This window comes from Hydra vulgaris, chromosome 03, assembly GCF_038396675.1.
Source record: "Hydra vulgaris chromosome 03, alternate assembly HydraT2T_AEP".
NCBI lineage: Eukaryota > Metazoa > Cnidaria > Hydrozoa > Anthoathecata > Hydridae > Hydra > Hydra vulgaris.
In genome coordinates, this window is record NC_088922.1 from 682,847 (window position 1) to 707,630 (window position 24,784).

General features: G+C 30.3%; 1 protein-coding gene across 1 annotated transcript; it reads left to right on the forward strand.

Moving 5' to 3' along the window:
• The first annotated feature begins 6,872 nt into the window (after window positions 1-6,872).
• Window positions 6,873-7,811, forward strand: LOC136077852 (uncharacterized). The gene has a single exon (XM_065792004.1). It carries the CDS (start codon window positions 6,873-6,875, stop codon window positions 7,809-7,811), a length of 939 nt encoding a protein of 312 aa, XP_065648076.1.
• Window positions 7,812-24,784: the final 16,973 nt, after the last annotated feature.

The following is a 24,784-nucleotide window of genomic DNA, read 5'->3' on the forward strand; positions in this document are numbered from 1 at the left end:
TCAAATATCATCAAAATTCTTGAAAAATTAATGTATTCTTGTATCTATCACTTTTTTGATAATTCTAAGTGTCTCTACGGCCGCCATTTTAAATTTCGTTTAAATCACTCTACTTCCCATGCACTTATTAGCATTACTGAAATGATTTGTGGTGCGATTGATAGTAGTTCTTTTGCTTGTGGCGTGTTTATTGATCTCCAAAAAGCATTTGATACAGTTGACCATAAGATTTTAATTGAAAAATTGTATCACTATAGCATACTGGATATCGACACTGATTGGTTTTCATCCGATATTAAAAACTGTACTCAATTTGTCTCAATTAATGGGTTTCATTCCACAAGTAAAATTATTAAGTATGGTGTCCCACAGGGTTCTGTTTTAGGGTCTTTACTATTTTTAATATATATTGAAGATCTGCCTCACTCTATAAATAATTTGATAGTTCATCATTTCGCTGATGACACTAATCTTCTATGCATAAATAAATCACTCGCGCAGCTTTGTAAAGAAGTTAATTTATATCTCCATCATTTGTTTCATTGGTTAAATAGTAACAGTGATTCTCTAAATAACAATAAAGCTGAATTTATTATTTTTCACCCTCCAAATAAAAAGATTGATAGTGATAATATGATAATTAGAATAAACGGCAACCTTTTGAGACGGAAGTGCCAAAAGTTGAAATTTACAAAGTTTTTCAGTTTTTAAAGAACTACCAACATCTTTATTTCAATAATGTATTAATATTTGTGCATGGAGCTAAATAGCCGCCCTTAAACATCGAAAGAACCACATGAGACTTGCAAGCCGCAGGTTGCCGACCCCTGGTATAAACGTTTAAGTAATATAATGAAGACCATGTACTTACATAAATCTTTTTTTGTTTGCACAGTAGACTAACCAACAACAAAATTGAAAAAATAATAGTGTTACGAGTATAAAATCAACATTATGTGTTGGGTCTTTTTAGAGCACAACCCATTTATAAAGTTTATTAAAAAGTAACATTGATGACGTCAGCTTGTCTTGACCTCCCCCTCCTCCTTGTTAACAATTGTCAAAAAAATTCAGACCCCCTCCCCCTATTTTGTTACCGTAAATAATGGACAGCCCCATATATATATATATATATATATATATATATATATATATATATATATATATATATATATATATATATATATATATATATATATATATATATATATATATTATATATATATATATATATATATATATATATATATATATATATATATATATATATATATATATATATATATATATATATATATATACATTAACTTTATTTGTAACATCTTTATAATATAAATTTTATAACATCATTATTTCTGCTAAATGATTATTTAATAAACTGAAAAATTTTTGTTACAAAATTTTTGGGGTTTAAGATGTAGTTAAGATTATTTAATAACGTGGTTATTTTATAACGGATTTAGGGTCACCAATTGCTTAAGCGGTACATATGGCTCTAGAGTAACTGAACATACGGCTGTAGAGTATCTGATGCATCAGGTATGTGTTTAACTCACTTTTCAAGTTATTTGAAATGTCATGACGGTTTAAAACACTTAAAAAGTGATCCATACCGACATGAGAAATACAAGGTGAGTTAAAATGGGCAAGTACCCTAACGCTGTAAGAACTTGACATCGTTTAAGCATTATAATCTCAACAAATCATTAAAAAAAACACAAATAACTTACAAAATACTTTGATTAGAAGTCATGTTCTAATATCATAGATATATAAATTACTGGTTACGGCATAGGCAGAAATAATCGTAGCCGGGCAATGTAGTAAATTATTAGATCCGCCTGAAATATTAGTTGCCACTGCATAAGACTGGCAGACAGATTTAAATTATATCTGTCTGAATTTTACTTTTACATACACAGTTATATAATAAAAGTATTTGTGAAATACTTTCATGTAAATAAATAAATAATTAGTTTATATTTGATTGTTTTCTATTAACACCACTCTGTCTTTTTTTTTATTTTTTATATTACTTTTATGTAAACTTTATTTCTAGAATTCTTGCCCTCTAAACATTTTTTTCTCTTGTTAATGTTTACTAAGGTAGTAGGGATGTTTTAGGTACACTTCTATCAGTTAAATTTTTTTAAAATTTTTTTCCTTTTTAAATATTAACTCATTACAATACTATGACTGTTCCAAAGTGCTCCAAAAGTTCTTAGTCGTCTAGTTTTTTTCCTCATACATCAGTCCTTTGAAATTCACATTCTTCATCTTTTTTTCCTGATTCATATAATTTCCAACCTATTAAGTCATCTGTTAATTGTTATCATGCTTTATAAACTTTATCTTCTCTCTTCCAGTAACCTCCAACTCTAAAAGTGCTTGCAGCCTTGTTGGAAATGAAGATGTAAAAAAAAACAAGGTATTGTATTAGCTGGCCTAAGGTATTGTATTAGCTGGGATGATATGCATGTTAAAATTTTTTTTTAAGTAATAAAAAAATTACTAAAAAAAGAATAAAATACAATAAACAAAGTAAATTATATAAAATTCCCAAACAAGTAAACTAAAACTAAATTCATCGCTAACCAGCAGTAATTTATGTATTAAAAACTATTTATTACTAATCTAGTTCAAAAACTATGTAACAATATACTGAACATCAAATAAATAAGATAATAAAGGCTATTACCAACCAATTTGTAGAAAAAATATTTAAATATTTGTGCTAAGTAACGCAAATAAAAACTTTAATGTAACTACCTCACAAATAATTCATAACATAATAACAAACCAATTAGTTAAAACATAACAAGTAAATAAGTTTCTCACCAATCAATCATCACCATTGAAACTAGATAAACTAATTGGCCAAGCACCCTTTATAAGCTTTTTCATTTAAGCAGAACCTTTTCCACAATTAATGACTGAATTTTCAATTTTACATGCCAACGATCCAAAAAATATAACGCAGAACAATTTTTGAACTATTGGAATGTTTTTAAACTTCAATAAAAACATAATGCAGAAATGCTTTATGTTTTTATTGCCAATATGATGGCACATACAATAGAATCACTTTTATTTAACTAAATTTTTTGTGTGAAGACAACTAGTTTCACCTCTTATCGTTGGTATAAACACTTAACTTTTACACTTTATTTTGGAGCAAAATTCTAAACAACTTAATTTCGCCTTACTTTATCTTCTATAAAATATAAACTTCAAGAAACTTTTTCTGAAATTGACTTTTCTTAACTCACTTCAATTGTAATACCTTTAAGATGAGACAATCCAAATGCAGTCTTTATTAATAATTATTTCTCTCCTAAATGATGCTATAAATTAGTTCAAGCCCTAAAGAGTTCGATGCTTTTAATTGATTTCTCTAACTCTATAAAAATACCTACTCATCTGTCTCCTTATTCTTGTCCTAGAATATATGACCTTTAAAGCAATTTTAATATAAATAGTTAATTACGTTCTTCTTTTTAAATTACTCATTTATATAAAAATAATGGCGTTACCAATGTTACCAAAATTTTTTTCTCGCTTAACCCATTCCATTCACTTTTAACTTTTTCACTTTCCCGATCATTGCTTTTAGAATTCTTGCTCCTAAAAGTTTCGCTTTAACGACACCGAACTAACTCGAAAGCGTAATCTAGTTTTGAGTTTTACGCAGTGGGAACTAATATTTCAAGCGGATCTAATAATTTGCTACAGATCCAAATACCACTATGTTTGTTCTAAACATTTTATTTCTGGTAGGTTTTTTTTGCTTCAGCTGTTTAGCATAATTTATTTAGTTTTTTAAAGATACTTGTTGTGTATTTCATATAGCTATACTATCGATGTATTTTTTTTTTACAAAGGTCAAAAAAAAACAACAAATAAAATAAATATAAACACATTTACATACATGTAACAATTGTGACATGTAACACAACTTGATTTTTTTTTATTTTAGCTGTCCATGCATCTGCTAAAAGTCAACCAGTTTTGCTATCAAGTCAAATTAAAAACATTGATAAAATAATACACAGTAACATAACTGATGAAGCAGGATGTTCTACTATGATCGAACAAAATTATCTGTCAATAGCCTCACCAACCAGTCCCACAATAACCATGAAATCTCTTATCAGTATATGTGTACGAGAAAATATGTAACGTGAAATAGATAATATGCAGTCTGAGAGATCTAGTCAAATTAAAAACATCGAAGAAATACTACACAATAACATGACCAATGAAGCAGGATGCTCTAATATGATAGAGCGAAATCATATGCCTTTAGCCTCACTAACCAGCCCCACAATAGCCACGATAGCCACAATAGTCTCTTATCCGTATATGTGAATGAGGCAAATCATTCAATACATGCAAGCTGTGATAAAATTGTTCAGGTGTGTGCTGCTTTAACGAACATGGGAGAAAGTATTGTGTTTCACTAGTATGTAATATTATTACACTTTTTATCACTGTACTATATGACTCAATCAATGTTGATCAAGTCATATCAATTTTTAGCTTTTCTAGAATATCTTAAGAATATAATACACGTAATGTTATAATATAATATATAAACAATGCAAATAATATAATATACGTAATATTTTAGGGTCAACTTTTATGTATTGTTTATGACTGTAAAAGTTTTGTGGCACTTGAACTCTCTGGGCTGAACCTAGGATGCACACACCAGTGTAGTTTTTATTAGATCCGCCTTCCCAACTTGTCAACTTGTTTCTCCGCGCAGCGGCCTTGTTCGTCAAGGTTCGTGTTTCGGTGTTATAGAGTTGAGAGAGGGTTATAACCACTATTAAGTAGCCTCCTTATCTGTAGTGGCTTTATCGGCCTTGAGGAGGTAAATTATAAAAAAAAAAAAAAAAAAGTTTAGTGCCGGTCCCAAGCCCGGATAAATAAGGAGGGTTGCGTCAGGAAGGGCATTCGGTGTAAAAACTGCGCCAAATCAAATGATGCGGATCAACAATCGGAATTTCATACCGGATCGGTCGGGGCCCGGGTTAACAACAACCGCTTCTAGTGCTGTTGCCCAACAAGGTATTAGTGGAAATTGGGCTACTGTTGGGACAAGGAAAAAGAGGAGGAGGAAAGGGGGTAAGAGAGCTCTGAAGCTGAAAGAGAGGAGGATGAGCAGGAAGGTGGAGGTTAAATTTGGTACGTTGAATGTAGGCTCTATGACCGGTAAAGGGAGAGAGCTAGCTGATGCGATGGAGAGGAGGAAGTTAGACATACTGTGTGTAGGGGAGACCAGGTGGAAGGGAAGCAAGACTAAGAGCATTGGCGGTGGCTTCAAACTCTTCTACCATGGCGTCGACAGGAAGAGAAATGGAGTAGGGGTAATTCTGAAAGAGGAGTTTAGTAAGAGTGTAGTGGAGGTAAAGAGAATAAGTGACAGAGTGATCTGTATAAAGTTAGTGATTGATGGGGTGGTGATGTCATCATTGCTTATGCTCCTCAGGTAGGTTGTGATATGGAGGAGAAAGAAGAATTCTGGAGAGAGTTAGATGAAGTTGTTCTACAGGTTCCTATAGAAGAGAGAATGATTCTTGGAGTAGATTTTAATGGACATGTTGGTGAAGGGAACAGTGGCGATGAGGAGGTGATGGGTAGGTATGGGGTTAAAGAAAGGAATACAGAAGGACAAATGGTGGTAGAAAAGGATAAAGATGGCTGTAGTTAACACTTATTTTAAAAAAAAGGAAGAGCACAGGATGACGTATAAGAGTGGGGGAAGAGGCACACAGGTCGACTATATCCTCTGTAGGAGAAGAAACCTGAAAGAGGTTAGGTATTGCAAGGTGGTACCAGGAGAGAGTGTAGCTAAACAGCATAGGATGGTGATATGTAGGATGGTTTTGAAGGTGAAGAAGAAGAAGAGAGTGAGAACAGAACCTAAGATCAGGTGGTGGAAGTTAAAGGATGAGGACTGTTGTGTAAAGTTCAGGGATGAGGTGAGACAGGCACTGTGTGGTGGTGTTCTGGATACCTGTGATGAGACGTCAAATACAGTGAGGGATGTCAAATACAGTGAGGAAGCTAAAGAAAAGGGATATAGTAATCTGTATGAGATGTTGAACACTAAGGAAGGGGAAAAGGATCTGTTCAGATTGGCCAGACAGAGAAACCGTGATGGGCAGGATGTGCACCAGGTTAGGATGATTAAGGATAAAGATGGAAATGTGTTGTCTAGTGAGAAGAGTGTCTTGGGAAGGTGGAAGGAGTATTTTGAGGAACTGATGAATCAAGAGAATGATAGGGAAGGAAGGTTAGGAGAGACAGAGGTTGTGAATCAGGAGGTTCCCCAGGTGAGCAAGGAGGAAGTAAGGGCTGCTATTCGGAAAATGAAGTGTGGTAAGGCAGTTGGACCGGACGATTTTCCAGTGGAGGCATGGAAATGTTTGGGAGAGATAGCAGTGGAGTTTTTGACAGGGTTATTTAACAGAATCTTGGAAGGTCAGAAGATGCCTGAGGAGTGGAGAAATAGCATAATGGTGCCAATTTTCAAGAATAAGGGCGACGTTCAGAGTTGTAGTAATTACAGGGGAATAAAGTTGATCAGTCACAGCCTGAAAATCTGGGAAAGAGTAGTGGAAGCTCGGCTTAGAGGAAAAGTAGAGATCTGTAAGCAGCAGTATAGTTTCATGCCAGCTAAGTGCACCACAGATGCTATGTTTGCTCTGAGAGTGTTAACGGAGAAGTATAGGGAAGGACAGAAGGAGTTACATTGTGCGTTTGTGGACTTAGAGAAAGCTTATGATAGAGTTCCGAGACAGGAGCTGTGGTATTGTATGAGGAGGTCAGGAGTAGCGGAAAGGTAAGTGAGGGCGGTGCAGGATATGTATGAGAACAGTGTGACAGCAGTGAGATGTGCAGTAGAAATGACAGACAGGTTTAAAGTGGAGGTAGGACTACATCAGGGATCAGCCCTGAGTCCCTTCCTGTTCGCAATTGTCATGGACAGACTGACGGACGAAGTTAGACAGGAGTCCCCTTGGACTATGATGTTTGCTGATGACATTGTGATCTGTAGTGAGAGTAGAGAGCAAGTGGAGGTAAACTTGGAAAGATGGAGGTATGCTTTGGAAAGCAGGAGAATGAAAGTGAGCAGAAGTAAAACAGAGTACATGTGTGTGAATGAGAGGGCAGACGGTGGACAGGTCCAGTTACAAGGAGTTGATTTGGTGAAGGTCTATGAGTTTACCTACTTAGGGTCGAGGGTACAGAGTAATGGAGGAAATGTAAGAGAGGTAAAGAAGAGAGTGCAAGCAAGGTGTTGTGGATGGCACAAAGTGTCTGGTGTGATCTGTGATAGAAGGGTGTCGGCTAGAATGAAGGGTCAGATCTATAGGACAGTTGTGAGACCTGCTATGTTGTATGGACTGGAGACAGTGGCACTGACAAAGAGACAAGTGAGGGAGATAGAGGTGTCTAAGATGAAGATGTTAAGACTCTCATTTGGAGTGACGAAGAAGGATAGGATCAGAAATGAGTTTATTAGAGGATCAGCACATGTAGCATGTTTTGGAGATAAAGTTAGAGAATCGAGAATGAGATGGTTTGGACATGTACAGAGGAGACAGGAGAGCTATATTGGCAGGAAAGTTTTGGGGATGGAACTTCCAGGTAAGAGGAGGAGAGGTAGACCTAAGAGGAGGTTTATAGATGCAGTGGTGGAGGATATGAGAATGGCTGGTGTGTCAGTGGAGAACACTCACGACAGGGCTAAATGGAGGAGTTTGATCCAGTATGTTCCAAGCAAGTCAAATAATACGTGATTAAACTAGTTTATTATAAAAACATACAATACGCTCAAGGCATAACATTTTTTTTCAAGTTAAAGACAAAGAAATTGTTTTCATAAATTAAATTAAAAACTAATGATAATAACCTCCCGCCAATTTATAGTTTTGTCCTAAAGTTAACGGAGCTTAATCAAAAAATTATTGAGACACTAGATACAGAATAAGTCAGGTAGCGCCATTTAAAAGGTTGAAAACAAATGATTGAGCGCCTTTGAATTTTCAAAATTAACTTAGTCCAAAATAGGGTTTACAATACTTTCAATATCATATAAAAGACCACTAAGCTTAATTGACTTGTTGCGACTATAACAACCTTATGTCATTTCGTAACGTTCTAAACCGATTGTTAAAGGCCTAACAACTATTCCCAAAGATTATTTAATTCCATTTGAATCGTTATAAAAATGCGGAAAATAAAAGAAACTAATTTCGTATCGGTTATATTTGTAGCTTTTTGCCACTTGTGAGATTATGAATCTGACATTCTAAGGAAAATACAAGAAAATTAGAATCAAAGAAAAAAAAAATACTTTAATTATTTGTCAGATACTGATAACAGTAATTGCAGAATAAAAATAAAAATAACTCAACCAACTGACTTCGAGCATAAATAACGTGCTTTTAAAATATTTTAAAATAAATTTCAATTCTAAAATAGGACACGTCACGATTCTATTTTTGAGGGGGACCGACTCGAATTCCGGCAAAAAATGAATGGATATTACCGATTACTTTAATATTACATAAGAATTCAACATCATGGATCATTTGAAACTCGACGTTAAACATAAAAAACAATAACTATAAAGTTACGTTAACAAAATCACCATTCATAATTTAAAAAACGTCAATTAATTAGCGCCAATTTAGCAGCGCATGAAATTTCAAGAGCCTTAATTTCAAACATTGAAAAATTTACCCGGGTAGAATTATTTCGGGTCCGAGTACCCGGCACCAAGCATTCGGACCCGGAGTTTTTAGCCAGGTGCTCAAAGACCTGCATCAAACTGGTTCCGGTCTCCTAACAGAAAAAATATATATACAAATTTAAATACAATAAAAAAAGATTCTAATGGTACTTCGGTAAAAATTAAGCAAATTAAGTTTTTAAGTATGGTAAAAATTTAAAATTTTAAATGGTGTTCAGTCTAATATGCAATCGAGTAAAAAAAACCTTACAATTTAAAGTTTCCGAACCGCTCAAAATGAGAAGGTTATAAATTTTATGGCCATAACTTCGGAAAGCGTAAAGATAATTTATATAAAAATTAAAACCCATTGACGAGTTTAAGTTTAGTATAACAGTCAATTAAAATATCTTATTAACTTATTACCTTCACATTTGGGCTAGGGTGAGATAAATCATTAGAGGTATTTTTGTTCCTTGGCTCCAATTATTGCGATTTTTTAAAATTTAAGTTATGAGAAAGTTAATTGAGATCCTTTTTTCAAAATACTAAGTGAACATTATTAAATGCAAATATAATTGAGTATAAAATTATTAATTGAAAATGGAGATATTTATAAAAGCACCAAGGATTACATTTAAATCTATCAATAGAAGTTTCATCAGTTTTTTAAAATAAATTTTCATAAAAGAATTCTTCTGTCACTTGCATATAAAATTTTAATATTGTAACATTTAAAGTCATATATCATTTTCAGTCTTTCTGACGTGATTTCATAATTGATAATTTAACAAATACTGAAAACTATTTTAATTAATTATAAACAGTTAAAAATGCTTAAAAAATTTTTTTTTTTAATTTTATTTTGATAAGCTATAAAAACCACAAATTAAATAAGATAATCATATTATATATATATATATATATATATATATATATATATATATATATATATATATATATATATATATATATATATATATATATATATATATATATATATATATATATATATATATATATATATGACCCTAACCCTGACGGATATATATATATATATATATATATATATATATATATATATATATATATATATATATATATATATATATATACATATATAAATATATATATACTAAAATATTATTTTTTCTGTCGACAGGTTGGACAATACCAGACCTTTGTTTATCGCAATTTATTTAGTTTCAAGCAACCTACCATATCTCAATCACTGTTGGATTTTTTGCAAATTCAAAATACTTCTCCTTCTTTTTGTTGTTCAACAGTTTTAACATCAGAGATTTCCAACTTCCTTGTCATTAGTTCTGGTAGGATCACATTTTTTCCAGAACTTTGTACTTTTGGAGATCATCTCATTCACAAAATCAGTATCACGTTCAATTCAAAAAAATAAAAAAATCAATTAGAGTTCAGACAACAAAATAACAATAACACATATCCAATATGAACATTCCATGTTGTACCTGACTAAAATATGGATGTGTTCTTTTTAACATGAAGGCCGTTATTGCATTTTTTTGCATAAAAATTTTCATCATCTATCGAAGAAATCAATCCAATATCTTTAAGGCTGTAAAGATATTTCACCTCAACAACTTCGTACCCACAACATGAACAATGTACAACACCATCAGGAGACACACCTTGCCATGGTTTCTTTTGTGATAACTCTTCTGTTTAACTTTTTCGGAATCGCATCAACTCTATTCTCTCTGGACCACATCAACTTGCTACCAACCTTGTACACACGTAATCCCAATATACGAACTCAATTAAATACAATTTTTTCACCTTCCTTACGTTCCAAACCATTTTTCGAAATGTCTTCTAACATAATCAAGACTTACTACTTCCTCATTGACAAAAATGTCGTGGACGACATTTTTGCTCATGCTCCCCTTTTCATCAATTCATCTTTATCATCTTCGTTATATTCAATTAACTATTTATGATTGGTCCAATCTCGTAGTTTGTTTTCATACTCTGCTCTTGCATATTTTCGTATGACTTATTGGGCAACTTTGTTAAATAATTCATTGGGGCCTTCTCCACCTCTCCATTTCCATTTAACTTCCCATTCAGCACCATTAAATATTGCTTCATTATCTTGCTTTTAATTTCAATTTTATTGACTTTATCTTTCTTTGATACTGCCATTCCACAAGAATTGAACCCAAACTTCGCCATTCCAGATGGGGAAGTAAAAACTCCTAGCAGTTTAATGGAACTCATTCCAAGCAATATATCAACTCCAAACGGTTGAAAATTTACTAAAATAACTTACTCTCATACTTGGATACCATCAACCTCAATAATGACAATGTAATGATCCATTACATTGATGAATTTTACTGTCAAAACTGCCTTTGGAGGATTCTGGGATTGATTTTGATTTCTTGACAACAGTGTTTGATTTATAATTGTCTTTGATAATCCTGTGTCTACCATAGCTGTCGCTAACACACCATTAACTTTTATATGAATAATAGACAATGCGCTAATTCTACCATTGTTCAGGAGCAAGGTAGCGTACATTCCTCACTCCTGCACTCGTTTCCCTGCGTCTTTAATCATTTTGCAGCAACGTGTCTTTTATCCCCACATTTAAAACATCGAGGTATATTCTTCGGAGCCAGATTCTTTGCAAGGGAACAGTTTCTCGTAATATGCTTTAACCCTTGGCAGTTGTAACTCACCAACGGAACTTTTGTAGCTTGATTTTGAAACACAGCACCAACAGCATTATCTAGGCATACACGATTCAAAGCAGCTTTTACTTTGGGTTACATAACAACAATAGGATCCATAACGACTAGGAATCTTGATGATAAATACTCGAGCAATCCAACAACAAACACAAACTGAACAGACTCTTCTGACAATTTAGCGAGATAAGCCAATTGTTTCAAGTTGGTCAAAAACACATCAATTTTCTCTCCAACATTTAGTTTTCGTTTAACAAAAAGTTCGTATGCCGTAGCATCTACAGAGAATGCTGCTAACAAGACACGATCGACTTCTTCTTCGTCTTGCTTATTTTCAACTTTTAAAGCATCATATAATAAATAAGCTGTTCCTCTCAGAAGAATTAGAAAAAGTAACTTCAGTATTACATCCTGCATTTCTGCAATCTCTTTAGTTCGCTGTATCCAAACTGCAGCATCCGAAGTTCCATCATACGTTTCAAACATATCCAATAATTTGATATTTGAATCCATGTCCGGTTAGCTTGTAATTTTCTCGCTCGAAAAAAAACTTCTTTTCTTTCCAAAAATTTATTCATTAACTTGAATTCAACTCATCTTTACAAAAGTTTTACACCAATTTATATCAAATAGTTACCCACAAAAATCGACATTACAAAAACCGCTTTATACATAACCACAATTAAATAATTAAGAACTACTAATAAAAGAAACCAAATTGTGGTAGAGTGTTCTTGAACTTTTTACACCAAATTTACAATACAATACTGGATGAATTGCTTTTTGAAATATACTGTACCTGAAATATCTTTTATATCTGGTACCCGAGTTAAGTGTTTAGTACTTTCCATCTGTACGGTATACTGTAAAATGCTACCTAGCTACCGAGGTAGTGCGGAAGAAAACTATCCTTTATTTAGATAAAGAGAAAAGTTTATTTGTATGAATGGATTTTAAAAAAACAATATCGCTTGATATTAGGGACAATACTCATCGGTAGTTTTTTCATTTGGTTATAAATTTCAATTTAGCATACATTTTAATTCTTCATATAACAAAATGAATTACTTTGAAGTAAAATTGATTTTTAACAGGATATTACATTAAAAATTTCTACAAATTTAAAAAATATTCAACACACCAAAAGTTTAGATAAAAGTCTGATAAAAAAAGAAATAATTTATGATTCGCTAAAGATTGGCGTTATAGATAGCACCATATACCATGTTGTTTTCTGTTACCATTCAACTACATCATCCAACAAAGATTTAATATTACCGTTGTTTTTCGTATGTTTGTATTTTTATTTTTATTTGCTTGTAAACTTCATAAAAAATACAACAATTTATAACTACAAAAGAACAACCACATACTTTGAAAATAACAAGTGATTTGGAAAAAAAAAGTGTGTGATATAACAGGTATAGGAAAAAAATTCCTCTAAAAAGTATCAAAAATGTTACAAAAAGAATGTCGTTTACCATTGCTGTTTTCTTAAAGGCAGTAGATTGCAGTAGATACCTTACATATAAGCAAAGTCCAGTGCCTTCTGCAAGCCAAAGACTAACTAAAACTTCATTTCCACCAGATTTCGTTAAAAATGCCGCAAGTATAGTAACTGCTGCCATAACGTGGTGTAAAAAAATTAACAATGATTCTTTGATGTACCAACATAAGAAAAGATCATAAACAAAGTACCCTCCGCTAAATATTACTGGAATCATTTGCAATGATGTCAAAGGATCTCCAATTTTTTCAAGTATCATACTTGGATATTGAAAGCCATAATCCGAAAACATGGCATATTCGATTGCTCTTGAAGTAACAAAAGCGTGAATAGTTGCGACTAACCGTGAATTGGCATCTATGTCCTTTTTTCTCATTTGTAGAATTAAAAGAAGCAAAAAGAAGCCGCAACCAGATAAAACAATCTCATACATTTTTTAAGTTGTGTCAAAATCTATTAATTATTGGTTGAAATTTAAAAACTTTTAATAAAATCATTGTTTTTAAATTTTTTTCCAAAAATTATTTAAACTACAAATTTTTTCTTCTTTTGAATTAAATGAAACCAATGTAAACAATAAGCTAAGTAAATATTTATGTAGTTATCAACAACACGTAGTTATCAAAAGCTCTGTGGAAAGTATTTTCTTTTGACTTAAGTTCAAAGTAAGGCTTATTATATAATTATATAATAAATAACTTGATTTTTTAAATATTCAATATTTGACAAAAACAACCTTAAAGCTTAAAATATAAAATCTATACGTCAGGGTTAGGGTTGGTACATACAACCGGTAAATATAAGTAATGTGTTTTTTCAGGATGCAAACGCATTTGCTTTATCAAAAAATAAAAATGAAAGTTATCTGAGTTACGTCCTTAGTTTTCCAATAAAATTATTTAAATTTTAGGTCATATGTCCGAGTATCTAATAGAAAAAGTCTTTTAGTTTATTATTCGGTAAAAAATTTTTTTCTAGCAAGCAAACTCCAATTTTATGTTCATCCTAATGTCAAATAATAAATTTTTGCAAAAAATTGCTGTAAATGGAACATGAAAAGAGAAATACCTACAAACATTCGACATTTAATGTTTTAATACATCGCAAACTGCTACTCAGTTAAAATAAATTTTATTTTACAGTCTACTATACAAGTACTAGTATCTACAATGATATAGAAAAAAATCTCTAGATTAAAAGTTTCCTTTATTATAAAAAATTTAGATTGTAGATCGGTTCATAATTTAAAATCGTGTTAATAATCCACGGGTGCAGAAAATGCAAATAGCAGTTATTCATTTGGATACCAAAAAACACAATCTTAATGATAGCATTTTTAAACAGGAAAATGTCACGAAAATTTTTTTAAAAAAAATTAATATGAATATTATTATCATAAATTTGTTTTTAATAAAAAGTAGAATTTTCTTGCGTCAATTAAAAAAATAAAATTTGTTTACTTTAAACAAAATTTTATTTATATTAAACAAAAATTAAGTAAACATTTTTTTACAATTTAGTAAAATAGATGTTTATGATTTTAACCTTGAAAATGGGATTAAAATATAAAAGAATCTTTCTTTCTTTCATTAAAATCTTACTGCTTTTACTTTAAATATTTCATATATTTTTTATAGGTTTTTCAATAACAATATTGTAAAAAATTTCATCATTAGAGTCGGTGTAGTAAAATCTGCAACCACACTTTTAAGTATATACACCGTTTTCTGTAAAACCATAAAGGTCCGGATAAAAATCTTTTTAAATGTCTTTTTCTAATCATAAATCATATTTTCTACGTTTCTAAAGATTTTGAATTATTTTTGAGATTTTTTTTTTCAATATTTTGCCATTTAAAAATATTACAATAACCAAATATATTTTACAATTTTTACATTAGTAACGACAGGATTTCTAGAAGATCATGAGGATCTTGTCATGAAGCCGTTTACAATATATAGTCAATTTTTAATAAAAATACAATGTCAGTTGTGAAATAATAATACATCTTTATGCAAAAACATTTAAAAACCAAGATAAAATGTTAAACCAAATAATATACAAAATAAAACAACAACAAACAAACAAAAAACAATTAAAAATAAATCAAGATATTTTCAATTAAAAATATAATTTTTTTAAGTTTTTGTTTGAATGAAGCAAAAGTCAGTTGAGTAGAAAAACCAAAATTTGGTAAGACTGTTTTGTTCCAGAGATAAGACTATTTTGTTCCAGAGACTTTGCTTTTACGGCAAAAAGGGGCAATAAGATTGTTATTAATTCGAAGATCATATTTTTTTTAGGTTTTATACAATAAAGATTTGGTCATACATTTGGCAACAATTTTTCTTTAAAAATGAAACATAAAATATTAAAGACACTTAGTTGATATACATTTGAAATATTCATTTCTTTAAAAAGTTGTATCATATTTTAAAATTTATTGCGCGAGCTGCGTGTTTCTGATGAAGGTAAAGAGATTTTAGCTTTGTTCTATGTGTGCTTCCTTATATAATATTTGCGTAGTTTATATGACAATGTATAAATGAATTATATAATTGTGTTAACTAGTGTTTTCTTAATATATTTCTTGCTTTATAGAGAATTTCGATGCATTTAGCAATTTTATTGGAGGTATTATCAATATGATTTCTCCAAGATATATTTTCATCAGTATATACTACGAAAAACTTAGTAAATTTTTCTCTTTTTATTTTTATATAATCAATTAAAAGGTTTGGCATGATATGAGGCAGTTTCTGTTTTTTTGAAGGTGGATAAAAAAGTGTCCATTTAGTTTTTTCTATATTTAGAGACAATCTATTTTGTTTAAACCAAACAGAATTTTTTTTAAGTTCATTTCTCATATATCCATATTAATATCATTATGAGACAAAAACAAATTTGTGTCATATGCAAAATTTATTGTTGTTAAGTTTGATGCTTTGAAGTTTTTTGTTCCCAAAAAAAAATGCACGAAAGCCACCAATTTAAAGTTTTTTTCCAGCATTTTAAAAATGTGTTCTAATCACGTGTTCACAAATCGATTGCACAGGGTAATCAACACCTTGTTTAATGCAATACGATTAAAATACGTTTAAAATGTAAGCGATAACAATGGGTGATAACTAAGTTTTGACACAAATTTAAACTGAAATTTAATAATGTTAGAAATTTTATTTTATACTACTAAATACATTATAATATTGTCAATTAAGTCTATTATAAAAAAATAATAATGAAAAATTAATTTCCCAAAGTCCAGATCTCCTTATTTTATCAAGCCTTTTCCTGACTGATAAAGCATGGTTTTGTACAAACTTTAAGTCCATATTGCCAAGGCATCTAACTAAATTTTTTTTCTAACTCAACAAGTTAGAAAAGTTTTTTGCTGTCCAGTTGTTTTTATATCCATTTTCATATTTCCCCAAAAATCTTCTATTGGACGAGTTTCCCGCATATTTGGTAGATTTTTGAATTTTGGGACTAAAGGTATATTCTGGTCTTTCAAAAATTTAGTTACCTAGGAACCACAATGTGTAGACGCTAAGTCAGGCCGAAACACGAAATCCATAATGCTATAAATTTGTCTGCATTTGGGCCGAGTTAGCTTTTTGTTGTTGTTTAGTTTTTTTCTATACTTGATGTTAGTACGCATTTTTAACAACTTGTTAAACATACGGTTGAAAGCATCTAAAATTTTTAGCGGCTGCTTTTTGAGAACGTTCAGTGGGGCAGAAATGCTTCAAAACTGGACATTTGGCGAAAACGAAAAAAGGCGTTATCGAACATTTTTTGGTGGTAATGTATAAAAGAGTCTCTGGTCCATCTTACCTACGTGTTTTTTTTTAGGGCAGGACTGACCTTTAACCCTGTAGAACCCATAATCTAGCTCAACTCTTTTGTTTAAAAAATTATTATTGAGCTATTAGTACTACTTCGTTTTGTTAAAGTTGTAATTAGATCTTCGCTAAGTTTTTATAGTTTGTTTAAAATTTTTTCAGGGATTCTTCAATTTTAGGTTTGCCGCTATCTTTTGGTAATAAAAAAATATTTTAAAGTGCTTAAAATATACATTAACAAAACGTAAAACAAAACTTAAAACAAAAATTAAAAAAAACTTTAACAAAAAGCCTATAAATCTCTTTAAAATAACAAATCAGTAGGACCTGATAAGATTAATGAAAACATAATTATAGTGTTGTTTACAGTTAAAAGTTGTTCTATTTAAAGTTTTTAATGCATATATTGATCAAGGAGTTTTTCCTAATAGATTAAAAATTACCAAAATTATTCCTATTGTCGAAGAAGGTGACAGAATTAATATTAGTAATTACCGCCCTATCTCCGTCCTTTCTACCTTCTCAAAAGTTTAAAAAAAAATTATGTACAATAAAATGTTCAACTATTTCAATAACAATAATCTATTATACAAAAATCAATTCGGTTTTATAAAAATAACTCAACTGAACATGCGATTATTCAGCTATACGCAAAATCTCCTATTCCATTGAAAATCTCAATTTACATTAGGCATTTTTGTTGATCTATCTAAAGCGTTTGAAACAGTAGATCACGATATTTTGCTCCATATACTTAAACATTATGGAATAAATAGCAGGGTTTTATAATGGTTCCGAAGCTATTTATCAAATCAAAACAATTTGTCTATTATAATAACATATCTCATAAAAATTTGTTAGAAATATCCTGTGGTGTTGTGCAAGGTTCTATTCTAGGGCCACTTTTGTTTTTGATTTACGTAAATGACTTTTATAAAGCCTCAAATTTTTTAAGTATCATGTTTGCAAATGATACCAATTTGTTTCTCTCTAATAGTAATATTTACCAACTTTTTTCGACTATGAATGATGAACTGCAAAATGTATCAAATTGAATCAGATGTAACAAATTAACCCTAAACATGAACAAAACAAAATGGATCCTCTTTCATCCCCTCTTCAAAAAACATTATTTACCCACAAATATGGCGCAAATTTGCATTGATCAAGTTGAAATAAAAAGAGATTAAGTAACAAAGTTTCTAGGTGTTTTTGTTGACGAGAACATCGCATTGAAACAACATATTAATAACATTTGCGCTAAAGTGTCTCAAAGTATTGGAATCTTATACAAGGCCAGAATATATTTAAATGAAAAAAAATTTAACACAACTTTATTACTCATTTGTTCACAGTTATATAGATTATGCAATTATTGCCAGAGGTAGGACAGGCAAAAGTAAGTTGAAACGCCTTTACCGTCAGAAACACGCTATGCGTTTAATCAATTTTGTAGATCGATTCTCACGTATTAAAATATATATATATATATATATATATATATATATATATATATATATATATATATATATATATATATATATAAAGAAACCAGGTAAAGAAACCAAGTAAAGAAACCAGGTTTCAAACGCTAGAACTAACGAGGTTTTTTTTTTTTTTTTTAAGATTTGTTTGAAGCAAATTTAATCAGTACGTGCGTATCTGGCTTTCACAGTACCAATTTTAAAGTAAAAATCTGTGACCTACTTTTTCATAGCGTGCTTGGCGTAGGCGTCCTAAAGATGCGTTTTGTTACCTTATTTTTTAGAATCATATATAAACTTAGACTTTATTTTAAAAGTAGAAGGTTTAAAGTTTGTTATACGGTTGTTGTTTTTTTTGCAGTTGCTAACGTTTTCAATAATTTTATTGGTAAGTGTATTGATATTGAAGGCATGTTGATTTGTTTTTGTAATATGTTCATTTAATTTTTAACATTTATTTTCTACGTACCTGCTATATTTCAAATAGAAATAATTGCACTCTCATACTCTATTTTTGCACTCGCTGGAGGTACCCAATGTTATATTTTTTTATGGTGGCTCGGGGGTGCGCGTGTCACTGTTATAAGCATTTAGTATTATTGACTTTTCATTTTAAAGATATGTTGAGTTTTTATATAAATTTCTTTAAAAAATCGTGCAATAATTTGTTTAAAAAATTGAACTTTTATTTACTAGAATTTAGGTATGTGACATGAAATTTTTAAATTTACAAAATATTATACTGTTATATATTGTTGGAAAGAGCATTAACACAGTATATTAAAGGTGAAAAAATTATTAAAATCGAACAATTCAAAAAAAGTAATGAGGTTTTAAGTGACGATTTTTGAAAATATGGAATTGTTAAGGTGGTTCACCACTAAAAAAAACTAAATTTTTATTAAAAGTTGGTTTTTGAGATTACTTTTGTTTTATAGTAATTCAACATAGCTGCAAACGTTTCTGGAGTCTGTTTTGATATATCTTGAGTATCTTTTAAGATATTTCACTTTATTTAGACCTTATCAGACAACTTTCCATAGCAAAGGCCCCTAGCAACACAAACTAACGTTTATAATTGCCCTCTCTGTTCGTCTTGATTTAAGTTTTTTTTGTCAAATTTGGTTAGTTACGCATTAGTTTAGTAGGCCAGCATGGTTTGACAAAAGTTTAAATACTATCTTCTGATAATTTATTGTTGTAATTGAAAAGTTTTGTATTTTTTCTTATTATTTAGTATAATTTATCAGTTTTATATTATATATTTTAAAATATTAGAATATTATTTGGGAAGCAGCAAAAAAAAAGTTTAAAAAGAAAAAGAGCATTTCATGGCAACCAGTGGACCAAAACACCAACCCTAAAAGAAGACGAAAGTGTTGAGCATGTTTCAGTTAGTGCTACCAAAGTTTCTTTGATAACAGCTGATAATTTTAGTAATTCAGAAAATTATAACATTATAATAAACTTTTCTATTTTAAAAAAAGTTATTGATAGTATTGGCAGTTGCCCAGAATGTAAGAGTTGTATTGTTTTTACAGATGACACCAATAAACGAAGTAGGTTTTTTCACAAGTTGAATTTTAAATGTACCAAGTGTAACTTTCATTATTGCACATATACATCTAATGATGTTAAAAAATCTGTACCGAAACAAGGCAGAAATTATTTCGATATCAACCTTAGAATGGTTGTTGCTTTTTGTGAAACTGGGAAAGGACACCAAGCCTTAGTGGACTTTTCCCAAATCGCAAACACCTTATGTATGAATAACAACGCATTTAACAAAGTCAACAGCACTATTCAAAATGCATATAAGTTATCAGCAGAACAATCCACAAGGCAGCAGCAATAAAAGTTAAACATAAAGTTAAAGATGAGCACATTGGTTTAGGAAAAAAACTGATCAGAGTTTCTTCAGATGGCTCATGGCAAAAACGCGGACATATTTCACTAAATGGTGTTGTAAACGCATTTAAGGTTACGTGGTAACTTTCATCATTGCTTTAAAATATAAACAAAAATTCACTCAAAAAACAAATTTAATGCTAAACATGCCAAGTTTGAAAACGTATTTGATAACATAGCTAAAGGTACGGAAAATAATTTTATGATTTTCTCATTCATAAAAGATTGAAGTATTACAAATTTCACAGACTTTTCAAAAATATTATGTTTTTTATTTAAAGCGAATAAAAACATAAATATAAACGCATTAAAAACTAACTTTTTATATAAAAAATTGGAAAGTCTGTGGAAATCTAGATAGAACAGACATTCATTAACAAGTGTTCCAAACTTCAACCATCAACCATATAACTACAGAGGGTTACAAAAGTCATCGTACAGTGAATTATTTAATAAAATTAGTTATTTTTTATATATTTTTTCAGGTTTTTTTGATGAAATTATGTACAAAATTTATTTTATAGATCAAAATTAATGCAACATGGAAAGAAAAATATTATATTTTCAGAAAACTCCTTCGAAAAACTTAGATACATGAAAAAGGTCTTGTTTAAAGTATTACAAAAGTCTTCGTACGATACAAAAATTTTTCAGAAAAACAGAAAATAGTGTTAAGAAAGCTATCAGAAAACCAAATTTTGATAACGTGTTGCCCATGCTTTTTATAACAGCTCTCAATCGATCTGGAATGAACCAGTTTTTTTGTGATTTCATGACTTAATCAATTCCATGCACTCTCTATGGCCACTTCCATCTGTGGTTTGTTAGTGAAGTGATTTTTACACAGTTCAATTTCCAATTCTGACCATAAATGCTTAATTGGGTTGAGATCTGGACTTTGATTTGGTGTTTTGATCACTCCAGGACAGTTGTAGAGTCTCCTTAGCCGTGTATCAAAAGCTCTATGCTTCGGATTGTTGTCCTGGTAGTATTTATATACACCAGTCAACCCCAATTTTTCAGGACTTTGGTTTAAATTTTATTTTAGAACATCAATATAAATGCGAGCGTTTAAGGTAGTTTCTATAAAATGCAATTTACCAACCCCAGAAGCCGCCATACAGCCTCAAACCATGACACCGCCCCCGCCATGCTTGACTGTTGCTACCATATTTCGCACTTCTAACTCTGTATTTGGTCTTCTCCAAAGAATTTGGTCTTCTCCAAAGAAAGAAAAGACACGCTCATCCAATCTAAACAAATTAAATTTGCTCTCATCAGCAAAAATTACAGTCTCCCAGAACTCTTTAGGCATTAAAACATACTTTTTATCAAATTCTAAACGTGCTTTTTGGTTCTTCTTAGAAATGAAGGGCTTCTTTCTCGCTACTCTTCCATGAAAATTTTGTTTCTTGAAAAATCGTCTCACTGTTTGCACACTTACAGTTTGTCCTAGATCAAGTTCTAAATCCTTAGTCAATTTAGGAGCGCTCAGCTTTGACTGCATCTTGATTTTTTGTACCAACCAATTCTCAGTTCGTTCCGAAAGAACTTTTGGGCGGCCAGTTCTTGGTTTATTTTGAACAGAACCCTCAATAGAAAATTTTTTTATAATATACTGAACCGTTGATTTTGGCATACAAAGCATTTCTTTTATCTATGACAGTGATTTCCCTTTGATAGTGGGAAACAACAAGATTCTGGCAACACTTTTCTAGTAGGCTTCATTTTCAAAATTACCAATTTTTTATTGCACAAAATGTCTACTGGTTTAAAAATGACAATTTTATTTACGCTGAAAACAAAAACATAAACAACAGATAAAGGGGTAGTTCGAAGACTTTTGTAACATATCAAAAAACTGATTTTTCATATTTATTAATTTTTTGACGTAATTTTCTTTAAATATAGTATAATTTCTTTTGTTAAATAATAAATAAGGATAGTTAAAGCGATTTCAACAAGAAATTTTACTAATAGATACGATAATAAGTATTTTAAATGAGATAAGTAAAAAATATTTCACTGTACGAACACTTATGTTATCCTCTGTATGTTATCAAATCTTAGTTGGCCTAAGACAGGTTTTCCGTAAAAATCGCAAAAATCAGAAAAATGATCCCAAATTATTACCAACATTTTTACAACTTTTATTTCTATTCCGTTTAATGCAAATATTTATTTGATAAGGAAAAATAGATCTTTCAAATTTTTTTAAATTAGAAGATAAAAGCGTTTATAGAAAAAAAGGACTACTATTTTAAAGTTGTTGAATTTTTATACTTTTAATGCAGAAATTGTTTTTTTTTTTTGCTAAACTCGTGACGTATGCCCAATTTTACATTGCGTGAAACAGCCGTGTTTTTAAAGTACAAAACTCAGACTCTTCATTTAAATCAGCATAAAAAAAATCTTGCACATGCCCACAGACAAAATAGTTAAAACCCTAAAGGAATTTATACCCTTTCATACTTTCTCTGCTATATAAACTTTGTGATTTTACTAAATATATATATATATATATATAAATATGTATATAGAGTGCACCGTATCGAAAGACGTATTATCACAGAGAATGTAAAGGATAAACCAAGAACTATCATAATTAAATTGCTGAATTATAAAGACAAAGAGAATATTTTAAAACACGCAAAGATGCTTAAAGGACCAGGCATTTTTATCAATGCAGATTTTTCATACGAAGCAAACAAAATAAGACGTGAATTAAGGAGAAAAAATGAAGATTGCGCGTAATGCTTGAAAATATGCCGTTATAGAGTACGACAAGCAAATAGTAAAAGAGTTTAATCTGAAGGCTAAATAAGTAAATAAGTAGGGGAGACCGGGGCTAGTTGGCCGCAGGGGTAAGTTGACGAACTGCGTTTATCTTTAGAGCCTTTCATCAGAAAGTGACAAAAATTACTCAGAAACTTCCTCATTGACCATTTCATCATCCACTGTAGTATTGTCAGGATTTGAGCATGCGCATGGGAGATATTGAGATTTATGCGTTTTTTAGACAAAAACGTAACTTTTAGAACATCGCTTCCTTTTTACTTTACAAAGAAAATATTTAGTCGTATGAAAAAAAAACTATTGTAAAAGTTCCAGTCACAATTGGTTTACTATATCCAGTCGGACTTTTTTTTCAAAGCTGCCGTTTTTCAGGATCTATAGACTGTTTATTAAAAAAAAAAAGCCTTCGGGGTAAGTTGACAAATTTTTTACGGGGTAAGTTGGCTCATAGCATTTACTATGGAAAAAAACATTTATTTTTATAAAATTATTTTTTTTTATTTTTTTTATTTTAAACAATATTGAAAATATTTATTCTTACAAAAAAATTAAAAAAAAAATTTGTTTAGTTTTTTTTTCCACAGATAAAAAGTGGGTTACTGTTTGGCTTTTATACGGACTAATATTTGGTACCAGCTAAAAGTAATATTAAATTTTGGGATAAAATTGTTGCAAAAATTAATTTTAAAAAAATTCTATTAATTTTGCACTTAATAGTGCATTAATAATCATTTTTATAGTTTGCGCCAACTTACCCCGTGGTGGGGTAAGTTGGCGCAAATTTTTTTTTTTTTGAGGGTCCGGAAAGGCCCCAAGAAATTTTTTTTGTAAACGAATGCAAATTTAATAAGATACCCTAATCCATACTCTTTAAGACTACACTTTAATATTTTTAAAAAAATGTACTGTTAGGGCTACAGAGCTCATAGAGTAAAAACCGAGCCAACTAGCCCCGGTCTCCCCTAATTATTTGTTATTTTTTTCTAATTATTAATTTATCTTTATTTATATCTTTAATGGAGGAACGCCATGAATTTAAATTTTTGTTTTGATAATCTTATAAGATTATCAAAACAATTTGTATCAGCGTCATTATCACTAAGCTTAGTGATAATCACACTGATACAAATTGTTTCGACAAATTTAGTTTTGAAAGTAAATACTACACGGTTTAGGAATATGCACAATATTTAAAAAAAAAAGAAGAAGCATTTTCAATATCAAATATCAACACCCGAAGTCTAAATAAAAATTTTGAAAACTTAAAAATTTTCTCGGATAAAATAAAATATAATTTTAGCATTATTTGTATAACAGAAATGTGGTGCAAATATGATGAACGAAATTTACATTTTGAATTAATTAATTACGCGTCAATTCATCAACCGCGGAAAAAATATTGTGGCGGAGACGTAAGTATTATTGTTCGCAATTCAATTAACTTTGTCCCACGTAATAACCTATGCGTTAATGAAACAGATTTTGAGTAATTATGCATTGAAATTGTTAATAAAACTACAAAAAACATAATAATTAATATTACTTATAGGAAACCAGCTGGCAATTAAAAAGTGTTTAAAACTCTTTAAAATACATTTTTTAACTAAAGTCAATAAAAAACGAAAGCATGTATAGATGATAGTCGGGGATATCAATATGGACTTGATCAGACATTCTTCAAATAACGTTAAATATTTTATACTCTTTTTCAACATAATGCTATTTCAACAATAATTGAGCGAACCAGAATAACTAAAAACTCTTCTACATTACTA